Here is a 17,871-nt window from a genome sequence, read left to right as displayed (position 1 = left end):
TAATATCAAACCTTGGCAAAGATAGTACAGAAAAAGAAAGCTATAGACCAGTGTCTCTCATGACTGTAAAAAGTAATACACAATGACCAAGTAGGGTTTATTTCAGTAATGTGGAGTTGGTTTAATATTAGAAAGTCAGTCAACTTAATTCATTATAATTAATAAACTAAAAAGAAAAAATCCGTATAATCAACTTACTAGGTGCAGAAAGACCAGGTGACACAAGTCAATATCTGTTCCTGATAGTTTTTATCAACGAAGTATTAATAGAAAACTTAACCTGATAAAAGACATAAAAGACAAACCTATGCCTAATATTCACACTTTTGTGTGTGGTTGAAATTCCTATTACAATAAGTTTTTTAAGGGGCGCTTGGGTGGCTCAGCGGGTTGAGCCGCTGCCTTCGGCTCAGGTCATGATCTCAGCGTCCTGGGATCGAGCCCCGCATCGGGCTCTCTGCTCAGTGGGGAGCCTGCTTCTTCCTCTCTCTCTGCCTGCCTCTCTGCCTACTTGTGATCTCTCTCTGTCAAGTGAATAAATAAAATCTTAAAAAAAAAAACCCAAACCAATAAGTTTTTTAAAAAAATGTATGTGAAAATACTAACATTAGTGAAACCGTTGTTTCATAAGTATTTGTAGATAATTTGAATAATCGTGGAATCATACTAGAACTAGAATGGATCATCAGAGTGATACTAATTTGAACTGTTTATTTTTTATAGGTCAGTATGGAAATCCTTTAAATAAATACATTAGACATTATGAAGGATTATCTTATGATGTGGATTCACTACACCAAAAACACCAGCGTGCCAAAAGAGCAGTTTCACATGAGGACCAGTTTTTACGTCTAAATTTCCATGCCCATGGAAGGTGAGTAAATTTACTGCTGTGTCTGAAGTTTTCCTATATTTAACTTAAAAGAAGAAATTTTGTACCATAAATTTTCCTTCTCTAACGGAAAGGTCCCCATTTGGAAATTCAGCCTATGCTAGAATTTGGCATATATGCAAAAAAAATGTTTTCTATTAAAATGGATTATCCTTTTTATATTAAGGAAACAGTCAAACTTAAACAATGTTTTTAAATTTATAAATCCAGTCCTCTATTATATTATTGGAGGGTTTTTTAAAAAAGATTTATTTATTTTAGAGAGAGAGAGATTGAGAGAACACAGGCAGGAGGAACAGAGGGAGAGGGAGTTAGAATCTTAAGCAGACTCAGCGCTGAGCACAGGGCGGGGCAAAGGGCTTAATGTCATGACCCTGAGATCATGACCTGAGCTGAAACCAAGAGTTGGATGCTCAACTGACGGCACCACCTAGGTGTTCCTAAAGAAGATTCTTTTTCATAATTTCCAACTACTTTTTATATGTTGTATGGGTCGATATATCTGTCTTAGGGGGCCAACAGTGAAGGTAGCTGGTTTTATGTCATTTAGTCATTTAATTTTTCAACTCAGTTTTAAAAAAATTTATTTTATTTTATTTATTTATTTTGAGAGAGAGCGAGCGAGCACAGGAGTGGGGTGGAGTAGAGGGAGAGGGAGAGACTGAATCCTAAGCAGGCTCCATGCCCAGTGTGGAGCCCAACATGGGGCTTGATTTTAGGATCCTGAAATCATGACCTGAGCCAAAATCAAGAGTCAGATGCTTAAGTGACTGAGCCACCCAGGCACCCCTAACTCCATTTTATCATTTCTAAAATGAGTTTGTAGACAGATTACCTATGGACTCCTCATTTCTCAGATTTGTTAAGGGATAAAGAACAGGGAGCCAAGAGAGAATGGTAAAAATCACATTTAGTGCCTGGGGTGTCCCAGGTGCATAGATGCTTTATATGCGTTTTCTTACGTAACTGCTCAAAACCCAAACAGGGTAAATATCTTTTCATATCTGAGAAAACTAAGGCTCAGAGAAGTTTAATAATTTCTTTAGAGTTACACAGCATAGATTTGAGCCAGATCTAGCTCACTTAAACCCCATATTTTTTTTCTTTCTGTGCGTTAGGGGTACTCAGATACAAAATCTTGGAGTACTCTTTGTTAGACTCTCTCCCTTGCTTGCTGTAATTAGTAAATCTATTCCTTTTGTGTTTTTCCTACTGGTGTAACCCTGATTTATTGTTTAGCTCCTAATAGGTTTCCCAGCTTCTACTCCATTTATCATTAGAGCTATTCTATGGACTTCTATAAGATGACTCTTCTTTAAATCCTTCCTTTTTCATGTCAGCTTATCGCTCTAAAGTCTTCAATTAATGATTGTAAGCCAGATTTCTTAACTTGGCTTTCAAGATTCTTTCTAAATTAGTTCTAGTCTATTTTTCTAAACTTTATTCTGTTTCCCAACATTAACTTTTTCACCCAGAATGATCTAATTGCTGAATATACCATGAACAGTTTGTTTTCTGTGTCATTTATCTTAAATCTTGATCATTTTTTAATGTACAGTTAAAGTTCTGCTTCTTTAAAGATTTACTTATGCCTTCTTTGGAACCTTTAAGTAGGTGAAATGTACCATTGGCATTTGATTCCTTCTATCTTCCTTTTCATGTATTTCATATTTATTTTTCTATATCTGTGTTTTTTGTTCCTCACAGGAAGACATCTTGGCTACTATTTAGTAACGTTTATTATTTGTACTTATGCTTAAGTATACAGATGTACAGATGCTTAAGAAAATATTAATAGGGTGCCTGGGTGGCTCTGTGATTTAAAGCCTCTGCCTTCGGCTCGGGTCATGAACCCAGGGTCCTGGGATCGAGCCCTGCGTTGGTGGGCTCTCTGCTTGGCAGGGAGCCTACTTTCTCCTCTCTCTCTCTCTCTCTGCCTGACTCTCTGCCTACTTGTGATCTCTGTCAAATAAATAAATAAAATTAAAAAAAAAAAGAAAGATATTAATGGATGAAAAATCAGATAATAAATGCTATGAAACAAAGTATTTTATGCACGGAAATAAATGTGTTACTTAGATTAATTTATTTTCCATATTAAAAAAAATGATCATTGTGGAAAAAAGCACTTTTAAGTTATAAAATCTCTTACTTTGATTCAAGGAAGGTAAAAAGTTTCATTTTAAGGTCTGTTTTTCTAGATAAAAATTTTAGTGGCAATAATTCATGTAAATTTTTATGACCTTCAGATATTTTTAAATTACCCATTCTTTATTAGTGCCATGAAGTAATAAGCAATCATTAAGCCTTTATAAGTTTTTAGTGACCACCTCAAAATAAATTTAATACTATATTCCAAATACAGTGTAACTACCAAAAGGAAAAGTTTAGATTCTGGCTGCCTTTGGTTTGTATACCACATTTCTATTATATCATTAGATTTTTGTGTTTTTATGTGTCACATAATTCATAATGAGCTTGTGGCAAAACTAAATTCTCAGACTCCCCCGCCCCTTTCCTTTGGTGTGTTTATGTGTGTGAGTGGGTGTGAGCATGTGAGTGCATGCTGTTGTTTATTAATCCAAAAACTTATTTATTGACTGCTAGTTAAACGTTACCTAGTTTAGGCTGTGGGTAGTAGAAACATAAATCAAACATAGACCTAATAGGGGCAGCAAGATATGGGTTAGCTGTTTTATAAGAGGAAAATGTAACGTGGTGCTTTATAGGTAAAAATACTATAGATATTCAGATGAGGGAGAACTTACTTCTTAGTTCTCTCAACAAAAGACCCGGAGCCAGGAGATCTCATGCTGCTTCAAGGGGAGTCTGCTTCTCCCTCTCTCTCTGCCTGCCTCTCCCTCTGCTTGTGTTCTCTCTCTCTCTTTCAAATAAATAAATAAAATCTTAAAAAAAAAACCACCAAAAAACTTGTGCCGCAGAATGTGGTCATTTTAATTAAGTCGTAACCAAAATGTGGTCATTGTAATTACGTCGTAACATACGTTAGTTAAAAATGTGATGATGATCTGATAGTTTTATTTTTGTTTCCTTGCAAAGGTCTACAAAATGACCTGATTGGTGTAGTTACAGATTTCCTGCTAAGTCTCTCCTACTCCACCATATACAAAATGTTAGTTTTGGTACTCTACAATCCCTCATAAATAGGATTTGTATTGGTACACAAATTATGGGTTATTCAGTTAAGAACAATTTGTAATACAAGTGAGAAGAGAAGTGACTATGGTAAAACAGCAGTGTGTCCATTGGAAGACCAAGCTTTATTGTGTATATGGTTTTGGGATGGCTTTGGGCTATAGTGAGCTCTAAAATGTGTGCTGTCCTTGTGCATTGTGACTAGACTTATTATCTGTTTTTCATCTTTTTTTCCCCCAAAGATTTTATTTATTTATTTGACAGACAGAGATCACAAGTAGGCAGAGAGGCAGGCAGAGAGAGAGGAGGAAGCAGGCTCCCTGCCAAGCAGAGAGCCCGATGCGGGACTCGATCCCAGGACCCTGAGATCATGACCTGAGCCGAAGGCAGAGGCTTAACCCACTGAGCCACCCAGGCGCCCCTGTTTTTCATCTTTTAAAAAATAGTCAAGTAGAGTTTATTTTTCCTGATTATATAGTAAGGCTTAATCCCCTACAATCAGATCACTATATTTTAATAAATTACAGAACACAATAAATACTATGCAGTTAACTGAGAAAAGAGGAAAATACTTGAAAAGGGTTCCACTTAGACATTTATGACTTGCATTTCTGAGTACTAGCACAGTGTGTGTGTGTGTGTGTGTGTGTGTATGTATTAAAGTCATTCTTTGTGCTGTTTGTTTTATGCTTAAGTATATGAGCAAATTTCCTTCCACCTGGCTTCCAAGTGTCCTAAATAAGAAAGGGTATATCACATCTCAGGTCTATCGATATTAATGTTAAATGCAGAAATGTTAAGATTCTTTAAGCCCTAAGTCCATTCTTTTTTTTTTTTTTTAAGATTTTATTTATTTATTTGACAGACAGAGATCACAAGTAGGCAGAGAGGCAGAGAGAGAGGAAGGAAGCAGGCTCCCCGCTGAGCAGAGAGCCCGATGCGGGGTGATGCGGGGCTTGATCCCAGGACCCTAGAATCATGACCCGAGCCGAAGGAAGAGGCTTTAACCCACTGAGCCACCCAGGTGCCCCAAGCCCTAAGTCCATTCTTAAGAATTCCATGAAAAACCACTTCTCTTGAAATAAAGTTTAAAGTTATTTAGGGGCACCTGGGTGGCTCAGTCGTTAAACGTCTGTCTTTGGCTCTGGTCATGATCCCAGGGTCTTGGGATGGAGCCCTGGATCAGTCTCCCTGCTTGGTGGGAAGCCTGCTTCTCTCTCTCCCACTCCCCCTGCTTATATTCCCCTTCTTGCCATCTCTCTGTCAAATAAATAAATAAAATCTTAAAAAAAAAAAAAAACTAAGTTGAGAACTGATGATTGCTCTGAGTTTTACTTCTTCAATAGGATTTCAATCTGAAACACCGTTTTTATTTTACATATTTTTAAGCACTAAACTAGGCTTTATGTGGAAGAGATGGAATGAGTGTAAACAAAAACAAAAAACAAAAAAACCAAAAAATCCCCCCAAAAGCTGAGCTTCCTTCTGCCCATTTTGAAAAGGGAATGGAAGTAAGAGTATAAAAGTACTTTTCTGGTGTGCCAGGCGACTGTTAATCTCAGGGTTGTAAGTTCAAGCCCCAACTTGGGCATGCATCCTACTTAAAATAAAATAAAATAAATTTTAAAAATGCCAAAAAAGTGTTCACAAAAAACAGGCTTTTGGTGTCAGAGTTTCTAGAGTTGATGATTTAGATAGTGTCAGAAATTGCATATATTTTAGTAGTAGAAAAACCCATCAATCACTTTCCTCAATTGTAAATTATATTTCATACTAAAATATTGCATGTGTAGCTGGGTCTTTTATGAGGTAAGTTCTCCAGCTTAGATTTGATTTACTTTGGGTTCATAGCCATCCTTGTTTTTTTTTTTCTGTTCTTCAATTGATTAAGCTCCACGTAAGTTGTGCTGTTTCTTAAAAGTGAAGCAAGGATTTTCTATAATTAAAAGTTATTTAAATGTTTATTCTGTTATACTTGAAAATCCTTTATATAACTATTGCTTGGATATGTTTAGTTTATTGGTTTTATACTTGTTAGGTTGTTTTATTCAGCATCTGTGAAGTCTTGTATAGTTGTATGCTACTTTAAAACTGGTAACTCTTCAAAAATTTTTTGGTAATGACATATATAGTTTCTTTTTGAAAAGCTTCTGAATACTGAGATTCCTCAATTGGTTGTATCATAACCTCTTTTCTAACTTCTTAGAAGTCTTTGGTTCTTTGGGTTAACAGTTTTTTGGGGGGAGGATTGACAAATATTTTAGAAGATTATTTATTTATTTATTTATTTGACAGAGATCACAAGTAGGTAGAGAGGCAGGCTGAGAGAGAAGAAGCAGCAGACTCCCTACTGAGCAGAGAGCCGGATACAGGGCTCGATCCCAGGACTCTGGGATCATGACCTTAGCTGAAGGCAGAGGCTTTAACCCACTGAGCCACCCAGGCGCCCCTTTTTAATACTTGTACATAGGGATAAAATCAAACTGTTCATTTGTGTATGAGTCTCTGAAATCTTTTAACCACTTTGAACTAGTTCTAAAACTGTCTGTGCGGGGAGAATAAGGCTGAATCAAATCAAATGTAAACCAAAAGTCTGACATCTAGATAGAGTCTTGTGTTGGTATGGGACGTATAGTTGTGTAATATAGCAGTATTTTTTTTTTTTAAACCACAAACCACGGATTGTTTTGAATGGAATTTTGATCTCTGGATTGAATGAACAAATGCATTGTGCATTTCTTTCTTTCTTTTTTTTTTAAGATTTTATTTATTTATTTGAGAGACAGAGATCACAAGTAGGCAGAGAGGCAGGCAGAGAGAGAGGGGGAAGCAGGCTCCCTGCTGAGCAAAGAGCCCAATGCGGGGCTCTATCCCAGGACCCTGAGATCATGACCTGAGCTGAAGGCAGAGGCTTAACCCACTTACCCACCCAGGTGCCCCTGTGCATTTTTTTTTAAGTTTATTTGAGCTACAAGAGATGTTTCTCCAGTTTTAATATGCTGTAATTTACTAAGTCCACTTTCATGTTTTAAGCACCTAATGTATTCCAGGTTCTTTAGTAGTCACTAGTAATAGAGTAACTGAAGAGACAGGTCCTTGCTGGTGAGGAGTTTATGGATTCGTGAAAAAGGCAGGTGTTGGATTAGGAATAACAGCTGTGATAAATAGTAAGAAAGGAATGTTAAGAAGATTGCTGTAGGAGCATTGGGGGATGCCATCTTGTTTGGAGGTCAGGAAAGGCTACTCTTAGGAGATGGCATTTAAACTGATTCTGGAAGGATGACAGAAGAGGAGTTGGTTAGCCAAAGAAGGGAATGAAATGTGTTCTAGACAGAGGAAACAGCATGTGCAGGGATACTGAGATGAGAAGTGGCGTGTTTATGGAATTGAAGGAATTTCGTTATATGAGGGGGTGTAAAATATGAGGGAGAATGGTTCCAAATAAGACTGTAGATGTAAATAAGAGCCACATCTCTGAGCATTTATGTAAGTCATGGTAATAATCTTTTATTTAGTCTTGGAAGGTTTTTAATGATAAGTAACTGTGTAAGGTTTAAAAAGTTCAGTCTGGCTGCAATTGAATAATTTGGAAGGGAGTTAAACTAAATGCATTGAGGCTGTTCAGGAGGCTGTTGCGCTAGTCCTCATGGGAGTTGGTAGCCTGCATTAAGCTGGTGTTAGAGGTGATGAAGGAGAGTGGATAAATTTAAGACATTTTAAAGGTAGAATTTATTGAGCTTGGTTGATACATAGGTATGAAAGGAGTTATAAGAGGACTGCTTTCTGGTTTGAGCAACTGAATGGCTACTGGGTCCACTTAGATAAGGAATATTGGAACAGGTATAAATTTGAGGAGAAATCGTAAGTTCAGTTTTGGACATGTTTTGTGGAATTCATGAGGGCCTAGGAGAGAACTAAATGCCAACAATTTAAATTTAGGTGGTGATTGGGGGGGAAGCAAAGCCTGATGAGTGGTAAGAAAAGTAGAAAACCTGAGAGTGTGGTATCCCAGAAGCCAAGGCAAACAATATTTCAAGGTGGGGAATGGTCAGTTGGTGCTTCTTGCTTTTGTTATGGTGAACATTAGCAATATTCCTAATCTACATTATTTGCCCTTTTTTGAATTTCTCTAGTTATGATGATTTTGCTGGATCTAAATGCATAGGGTAGTCCAGATTTGGATACATCATGGTCACATATAAATAGCTATGGTAGCAAAATAGCTATTTTTGTGTATGTGAATTTCTAATGATTCATGAAAATAGCCAATATATTTTTAGGCATTTTGGTATTAAGAGCATATTGGCCAATATCTTTGACAACCATCTGTACTAATTCTGCAGTGATCGATTATAAGGACTCCAGTTGTCTTTTGAGTATAGCATGGCTAATTTTTACTTAAATGTGTGAAGCAGAAACACATCAGTTAATTAATAATTTGTATGCATCTTTGAAATCTTAAATTATAATCACTTTGTATTAGTTAGGTTCACAAACTCATTTCTGGGAGAACAATGCTGAATGAACAGATCAAGTATGAACACATAGCATATCAAGAATCTTATAGGGGCGCCTGGGTGGCTCAGTGGGTTAAGGCCCCTGCCTTCGGCTCTGGTCGTGATCCTGGGGTCCCGGGATCGAGCCCCGCATCGGGCTCTCTGCCTGGTGGGGAGCCTGCTTCTCCTCCTCCCCTCTCTCTCTGCCTGCCTCTCTGCCTATTTGTGATCTCTGTCTGTCAAAAAAATGAATAAAATCTTAAAAAAAAAAAAAAGAATCTTATACATGGTAGTAGGGGACAAATAGTTGTGTTATAAATAGTATTCATTGTTTTTTGTTTTTGGTTCATAGTAAAACTGTTCAGACCATATACGTGACTCCCAAAATCTTCTTACATTTCAGTTTTACAAATAGCTTACTCCCACTTGTCAAACTGAGTGAGCCTTTCACATTCTAAATCTTGAGAGACTTTAGAGGTCACTTTGTCCAGTGTAATATTGGATGATATTTTTGAGACATGGTCATTCAGCTTCTCTTCTTTGTGTTTCAATTCCCCAAATAGGAAATGTTACTTGTGCTTCCCATGAACATTTAAGAATCTGCTATATTGAAACTTTTGCTATCATACGCTTTTTTTCCCCCTACTAACTATAAAGTGAGAAGATGAAGGCGGTATCTTGTATTTATTTATTTATTTAGTTTTAAGATTTGTTTATTTATTAGAGCAGGAGTTCAGCAGGGAGGGGCAGAAGGAGATGGAGAGACTCTCAGGCAGACTCCCTGCTGAGCACAGAGCCCAGCCCCAAAATCCTGAGATCATGACCTGAGCCGAAATGAAGAGTCAGAGGCTCAAGTGACTAAGCCACTGAGGCACCCTAATGGTGGTATCTTCTTCCTAAGTTCTTGTCACTTGATCATTAATCAGTTAATTGTAGTTTATTAGTACAAATTGTAAAGTAGAAGTTCTTACCATTTTGTTCTTTTTCTTCTGGAAGTTGGGATAATCAGGGAGGCAAATCAGAAAACTATCAAATGTTTGGCAATAGCAGAGCAGCAGTACATCCCTTTCATCTGAAACTTTATCTTAAGTGGGAGGGAGATTTAGGATAAGAACTGAGTATAGTGCTCATCCATAGGGAAGGAAATGTGAGCTGCTTGAATAGCCACTGGTGGATGGGGTGGAGCCTGGGAGTAGAGCTTGGAAGAGGTGTTTGGGTCCTTAGGCCTATTCAGGTATGGATAGTTAAAAGGGGCACTGGAAAATGTGGATAGGAGTAGAATAATTGAGGAGCATGGGGAAGAGATAATGATAGGTTTTATCTTTAAAAAAGAGAGATCTGAGGCGGGCCTGGGTGGGACAGTTGGTGAAGCCTCCATCTCCTGATTTTGGCCCAGGTTGTGATCTTGGGGTTGTGAGATTGAGCCTTGTATCAAGCTCTGTGCTAAGCAAGGAGTCTGCTTGGGATTCTCTCTCCCTTTCCCTTTGCTCCTCCTACTTGTGGGCATGCTCTCCGTCTCTCTCTAAAATAAATAAATAAATCTTAAAAAGAGAGAGAGAGAGCTCTGAAATATTGAAATTGAATGCAGAGGGGCAAATTTCCTTCCTGCTTCCCCCAAACGGGAATAGGGAATATTGTAGTTTGAAGGGATATGATCATAGAGATGTTTCAGAGTGTTTTCCATGTGAAGAATAACCTGCTAGCTGCTCAGACAAGTCTTCACTGATTCAGCAGAAGTTTTGGAATCCCTTCTCTGTGCTAGATATTATTCTATCTTATCTTCTGCTCTCCTCCCCTGTTTTTTTTTTTTTTTAAGATTTTATTTATTTATTTGACAGAGATCACAAGTAGGCAGAGGCAGGCAGAGAGAGAGGAAGGGAAGCAGGCTCCCTGCTGAGAAGAGAGCCCATGCAGGGCTGGATCCCAGGACCCTTGGATCATGACCTGAGCCAAAGGCAGAGGCTTTAACCCATTGAGCCACCTAGGCACCCCACCTCCCCTGTTTTTTAATTTGTTATTTATTTGTTGATTTTGAGGTAAGATTGGTGTATAGCATTATGTAAGTTTTAGGTGTACAACATTATGATTTCGTATTTGTATATACTAGAAGTAATTACCACCCTAAGTCTAGTTATCCTCCATTGCCATACACTTGATCCCTTTTACCCATTTTGTGTACCTCCCAGCCCCCTCTCCTCTGGTAACTACCAGTCTGTTCTCTGTATCTATGAGTTTGTTTTTGCTTTGTTTTGTTTTATTTTTTAGATTCCATATATAAGTGAAATCATATGGTATTTGTGTTTCTGTTTTTGACTTGTTTCACTTAGCAAAATACCATCAGGTTCCATCCATGTTGTTGCAGATGGCAAGATTTCCTTTTTATGGCCAAGTAGTATTCCATTGCATAGATATAGCACGTCATCTTTATCTTCATCCATTAGTGAACACTTAGGTTTGTTTCCATATCTTGGCTACTGTAAATACTTAAGTGAACATGGGGTCCATAGATCTTTCTGAATTAAAATTTGAGATTTTGGTTCAGATTCAAACTCTGATTATATTTGTATGATCTAGGTCATATCAACCTTATTTGATCTGTGAAATTAATAATACAGGTGATCTTTATGATTTTGTATGTTTGATTTATGTTAAATATCTGGATAACTCTTAAATCCTATCATTGTTTTAGTGTTTTTATAGAGGCATGTCTTGGAGTACTGCAGGTTTGGTTCCAGACCACTGTAGTAAAGCAAATATTGCAATAAAGCAAGTCAAATGAATCTTTTGGTTTCCCAGCACATCTGAAAGTTAATGTTTATACTGTACCGTAGTCCATTCAATATGCAATAGGATTATATGTAAAAAAAAAAAAAAAGTATATACCTTAATTAAAAAATACTTTATTAAAAAATGCTAATTGTATCATCTGAGGTTTTAACAGGTTGTAATCACTGATCACAGATCACCATAACAAATACAATAATAATGAATAAGTTAGAACTATTGTGAGAATTGCCAAAATGTGACACTGCGATATGACGTGAACAAAAGCTGTTGGAAAAATAGCGGCAATAGACTTGGATGCAGGGCTGCTACAGACCTTCAGTTTGTAAAAAACCACACTATTTGCAAAACATGATAAAATGAAGCACAATCAAATAAGGTATGCCTGGGGGCTCCTGGCTGGCTCAGTCAGAGTATCCGACTCTTGATCTTGGGGTTTTAAGTTCAGGCCCTGTGTTGAGTGTAGAGAGTGCTTAAAAATAAAATCTTCAAAAACAAGAGGTATGCCTATATTCAGTAGTTTTGCTTGCCAGTTGTTTAGTTAACATAACATAGTTGCATAAAGTCAGAGGTGTTTACGGAAACTTTTTTCCCCCTCTCCAATAGATAAATCTACTTATTCTCACATAATGTAAAATACATGTAATCTTGTGTTCTGCGATGATGCCATTATGGCGGATTCTTCCCCTTGGCTCTCCTTTGTATGGGAAAGACTTAAACTAATGATCTGTTTGTCTTCTTATACAGGGTAAAAAGTTACTCATTTTAGCTCAGGTTTTAGTTCTACTTTTATCTTCATTGGGGATTCTCATATATGTGTTTCTGCTTATTTAGGGTAATTGACCTCAAGGACAACAGTTAAGCCTGGAACTAGATCTTTCAAACTGAATAGCCCTAGAATTTCTGGGGTGATTGCCTCAGGTACTGCCCAGTGTGGTGCCTGTGGGCTGACTGTGCCCTTTCCCCTTCTACCAACCCATTCATTTTATCCTTTAAAACAGTAGAGATACACACACACACACACACACTTTTTAAAGATCATTTGAAAAAAGGACTTTTCTGTTTCAAAAAGTGTAGTCATGGAAGTAAACTAGATATTTGACTCATAGTACTGATATTAAATGTTGGCAACTTGTCTTAAAAAATAATTTGGATGGAGACTCAGATCTTTATTAAGAATAAAGTGAATGTTAAGAGATAACATCTAGAGACCTCAGGGGTGTCCTGTTAAGTAGTACAGTTTTATTTCTAGGAGTCATTGAGCCAGGTCTACCATAGACCTGTTCCATTTAGATATGATAGACCTCTGTTTATGATGACAGTTCTGGTATTTGGGACTGCTGGATTATACTGATGTACTTTCAAGCAAGGCTTTTGCTCTCAGGGTTCTTCCCTATGTTACCAAGGTACTTCCTTAGTTGAGGCTTTTTGTCCTAATATGGCTTCAGTTCAACGGATGTACCCTTTATCTATTGTTATTTTCTTCTGAGAATCAGAGCCATATTCTCATTAGCCAAAATAGCAGCTGTATGGACAAAGGCAACTTCTTTTTACTCTGTATTCTTAATGTTCTAATATGTAGAAGAGATACTTCTTCATATAAAGATGTAGAGGGTACATAAACTTCCAGAAATTTTTATAGAGTCCTATCCTAAACAAAATTTATTTTGTTTTTCTGGTACCTCTACTGTTTCTTTAGATGTAGAGTGCTTTTCTAAAGCCTAGAAAGGAAAACCAGCTATTATTATCATATGGTACAACTAGATCCTCAAAACAGTGAAGTTAGAGAATGGGAATCTGTTTGATTTGTTTTTTCAAATTACTGTTATTTGTTAACTGATTTTGCCCTCCTATAATTTCACTGCATTCTTTACATCTTTACTATAATGCCACTGAGGAAAACAAGAAAGAATTACAGTAGCTATACAATAATCAATATGAGGGACAAAATACTGTTGATCAGTAGAATCAGTATAGTGGCTAAATCTAAAGGTAGAAAAACATTCCAGGTGCAAGTAGTGTTCTTTATACAGAGCATCTTTCTTCCCAAAGAAAATCTAAAGTTTTTCTTTGATGACAGTGTGCTATATAATGATAATAATAAGACTAAACTTACTGAAAGAAACATAGTAAAAGGAGACAGAGGTTAGCCGTAATCTTGAAAGTGGCTTAATCATAAAAAAGAAAATTTCTTATGGTGGTATTACAGAATTTTCAGTGAGAATTAAATAAGGTTATATTTTAATTTCATTATCTTATTTGCATTTGTTCAGATTTTAAAAGATGACTTGTTTTCAGAGACTGATAATACTACATGGCTCGGTGGGTTGGGCCTCTGCCTTTGGCTCAGGTCATGATCCCGGGGTCCTGGGATTGAGCCCCGCATCAGGCTGTCTGCTCAGTGGGGAGCCTGTTTTCCCCCCTCTCTCGTTGCCTGCCTCTCTGCCTGCTTGTGATCTCTGTCTGTCAAATTAATTAAAAAAAAAATCTAAAAAAAAAAAGACTACTACAGCACTCAGTGTGTATTAGCTTGACTTTAAAAAAAATATATTTTATTTATTTATTTGACAGACAGAAATCACAAGTAGGCAGAGAAGCAGGCAGAGAGAGAGTAGGAAGCAGGCTCCCCACTGAGCAGAGAGCCTGATACGGGGCTAGATCCCAGGACCCTGAGATCATGACCTGAGCCGAAGGCAGAGGCTTATCCCATTGAGCCACCCAGGTGCCCCTAGCTTGACTTTTTAAATCATGTGCTTGAGATGCATTTGTGGTATCGTAGAAAGGGCAAGGTGCAGCAGCTGAATACTGAAGTTCTAATTCTAATTCTAGTCCTGTGACCTTGCATCATACCCTTTGATAAAAATACTCATCATGACTCCTTTGCAGTGTTACTCTGAGGATAAGATGTAGTAACATAGGTAAAAATGCTGTGAAAATCGTAAACCTATATACATTTGGGAAGATTGTTATAATCTCATTATCTTCGCAATATCACTGTCTCATTGGTTCTCTTGGAGCTTTTATCACCAAGAACGATATCTCTGGCCACACAATTTTATCTTATTCTCCAAGTCTTTTGAATACAATGATTTAAAAATTTTACTTCTTTATTTTTATTATGGCAAAATAACATATCACTTACTATTTTAACCATTTTTAGGTGAACAATTGCAGTTGTACATTTCATAGTGTGCAGCTACCACCACTATCCATTTTCAGAGTTTTTTCATCTTCTCAAACGGAAACTCTTTTTTTCCCCCTACAAGCAGGTGAAACAATTTTACTTCACAGTTGTCTTTAAGACCACAAAACACTATGTTCTTCATACAAAAAATATTAGTACAGATAACTATACTTTCTAGAAAATGATTATATAGATCCTCAAAGAAAAATGCACACCATTACATGATTTCAGACAAGTTGCTTGGGAAAAACACATCTGGACTGATTCCTAAAACATACCATAAGACCACCCTGCATCTTTTGGTTCAGAGTATAGATTACTGTCATCAGTACGTGCTCCACATTCTTACATAGTTGGTAATACACATAAAGGCTGGTTGGTTTGTGACTTAATGTTCCATTGGTTCATCAGCCTTTTCTTCAGGTTCATCAGCAGGTTGAACAGGCTGTGCCTTTCTTTGTGGTCTTTCTTCAAGACCTTCCGGGAATGGAGATACATCATCCTCCTCCTAAGTAGTAAACTCAAAGTCTTTACCAACAATTCCAGTGGAAACATTCTTTGTAGTTCGGTCCTGTTCTGCACGAAGTGTCTTTTGTAAGGCACGCAGACCATGTTTAACCAGGTCATCAAACCTAGACATATGTCTCTCCAAGTGAGTATAAGCTGATTGAGAATGGGCTCCAGTGGACATGGCTCTACAGTCAAAGTAGTTGGCAAATGGACAGGTTTGGAAAATATGAGGGCCCACAACATCATAACCAACACCATATGGTCTATGGACGTATCATTGTGTTTGTATCTGGGTCTTGCTTCCAATTAGAGATGGAGGACAAGACACAGGAGGAGGTCTTCAAACAGAAATACTTTACCCATTAAACAATAATTCCCTGGGGCACCTGAGTGGCTCAGTGTTAAAGCCTCTGCCTTCGGCTCAGGTCATGATCTCAGGGTCTCTGACTACTTGTGATCTCGGTCTGTCAAATAAATGAATAAATAAATCTTAAAAAAAAAAAACCAAAACAATAATTCCCCTTTTCTGCCCTCTCAGCAGTCCCTGATAATCTCTATTTTACCTTCTATCTCTATGAATTTACCTCTTGTAGGTCTCTCAGATGAGTGGAATCATGCCATAGTATGCCTTTTGTGTCTGACTTAGCGAAGTGTTTTCAAGGTTCATTCATGTTGTAGCACATAACAGAATTTCATTACTTTTTAAGGCTGAATAGTCCATTGTATATGTACTCCACTCATATGTACTTTTTTTTTTTTTTTTTTTAAGATTTTATTCATTTGACAGAGAGATCACAAGTAGTCAGAGAGGCAGGCAGAGAGAGAGGGGGAAGCATGCTCCCTGCTGAGCAGAGAACTGGATGCGGGGCTTGATCCCAGGACCCTGAGATCATGACCTGAGCTGAAGGCAGAGGCTTAACCCACTGAGCCACCCAGGCGCCCCTCATATGTACATTTTAAAAAATCCATCTATCGATGGACAGTTGGGTTGTTTCCATATTTTGCTATTGTGAATAATGCTGTTATTAATATTGGTATACAAGAATCTGTTTGAGTCCCTGATTTTAATTCCTTTGGTTATATATACCTAGCAGTAAAATTACTGGGTCATAATAATTCTGTGTTTGATATTTAATGAACCATCAAACTTTTTCCAGAATACAATGATTTTTATAAGGCAGTGGTCACTGTAGTTTTTCTGATCTTTGAACCAAAAGTGTAAACAATTAAAAAACCAGATTATGTTTTCAGATTGTTTTTTTTTTTTTTTTAAAGATTTTATTTATTTGTCAGAGAGAGAGAGAGGAGAGAGAGCGAGCACAGGCAGACAGAATGGCAGGCAGAGGCAGAGGGAGAAGCAGGTTCCCTGACAAGCAAGGAGCCCGATGTGGGACTCGATCCCAGGACTCTGGGATCATGACCTGAGCCGAAGGCAGCTGCTTAACCAACTGAGCCACCCAGGCGTCCCTTCAGATTGTTTTTTATTCAGGGCTTGTTGAGAAACTGGGAAGGTAGAATGTGGTTAGCTAATTATTTTGTAATATGTTATCCAACAGGAATGTTATGAAGAATTTATAATTCATAGAAATATTAAAATAGTGTAAAGATATGTATTAAACAGATGATAGTGGAATTAAAATTAAAGAATTGGAATTTAGTGAATTAATGGAGTAAATTACGTCCAGCTTCTAATTATATAATTATATATAATTATATAATTATATAATTATTCTTTCGTAGTTTGTCTATTTCATAGATTGTGGCTCACTGTTGTACCATTCCCTCTTCTGTTGATACATGTTTTAGATGCAATTTAATGTTAATAAAAGCCATGCATTTGGCGGGATATGATCTCAGTTCGATTTTTTGTTTCATTATCTATACTGCTACTTGATGGTGAATGGATAATTGAGAACTGATTTTATATATGGTGTAGTCCAATTTAAATCACTATGGAGAATAATGTTTTGTACATGTGAGATGATTTTCTTACACTGCCATATCAGGGTTGGCAAGGAACTACTTCAAGTGTTCTTAAATTTTCTCTGTTAATTTCCTCTAGGGTTCCTATGTGCTTAAACAGTTAAAGTGATGTAAAACTATTTTTTGAGGGGTAGGGAGTGTAGCATAGATTATTCTTACACTGAGCTTAACTGTCTTTCTGAAGCTTATACCCCCCTTTTTTGCATATAGAATATACTCTTGCTTATAATGATTATAGGGTATAATAATTTTGCTGAATAATAAATCGAATGATAAATATACTAAAAGCCCTTGGACTTTTAGTGTTTTAGTCCGTTTAGCAAAGATGCTCTTTTTCAGATAGTATTTGTACAGTGAGTTAAAAGTATATATAATGATAAGTTGATTTTTCAAAATATTGTCATCCTTCAAAAAATAATGTATTTATTTATAGCTTCATATATGATCAAGAATTTCCTGTTAACAGAAGAAATTTTATGAAAAGTCAGGATGTATAGTAAGAATTCAGGCAGGATTCCTGTTTGTTCAGGGTAGTCTGTTTTTAACCTTGTCTGCAGAGTTCCCGTTTAGAAGGTATGTTTGATTTTTGATTACTTGTGCCAGGAGATGGAAAACTTAAGGCTCTAAGGATCCTTTTCCTAACCTAGAATCTTTGTCACAGCCCTGGGAAGCTTTTGGAGTTTTTTGGTGAGAGTTTTAGGCCAGTAGAAAATGAATACAACCTCAAAATAAAGGAGTACCAAGATTGACATGAAATTAAGGAAAATATAAAATAGAAAAAGTTGAAAAAGGGACACAACTTTCTGAAGCTAATGAGTATACCCTGTTGACCCTTATTTACTTGAAAAATGAATTTTTTTCCTTCA

At 37.0% G+C, this 17,871-nt stretch overlaps 1 protein-coding gene across 2 annotated transcripts in view; it reads left to right on the top strand.

Annotated features, from left to right (window-relative positions):
- ADAM10 (ADAM metallopeptidase domain 10) overlaps positions 1-17,871 on the top strand; it is a 134,198-nt gene that overhangs the window by 35,380 nt on the left and 80,947 nt on the right. For both annotated transcript variants that reach the window (XM_047735763.1, XM_047735762.1), the window contains one exon: positions 724-874. In XM_047735763.1, the coding sequence (XP_047591719.1) occupies positions 724-874 (151 nt within the window). The remainder of the gene's footprint in view (positions 1-723; positions 875-17,871) is intronic.

This window comes from Lutra lutra, chromosome 7 (genome assembly GCF_902655055.1).
Source record: "Lutra lutra chromosome 7, mLutLut1.2, whole genome shotgun sequence".
Classification (NCBI taxonomy): Eukaryota; Metazoa; Chordata; class Mammalia; order Carnivora; family Mustelidae; genus Lutra; species Lutra lutra.
The sequence above is the reverse complement of the archived record's forward strand: the minus strand, read 5'-3'. Positions and strand labels throughout refer to the sequence as shown.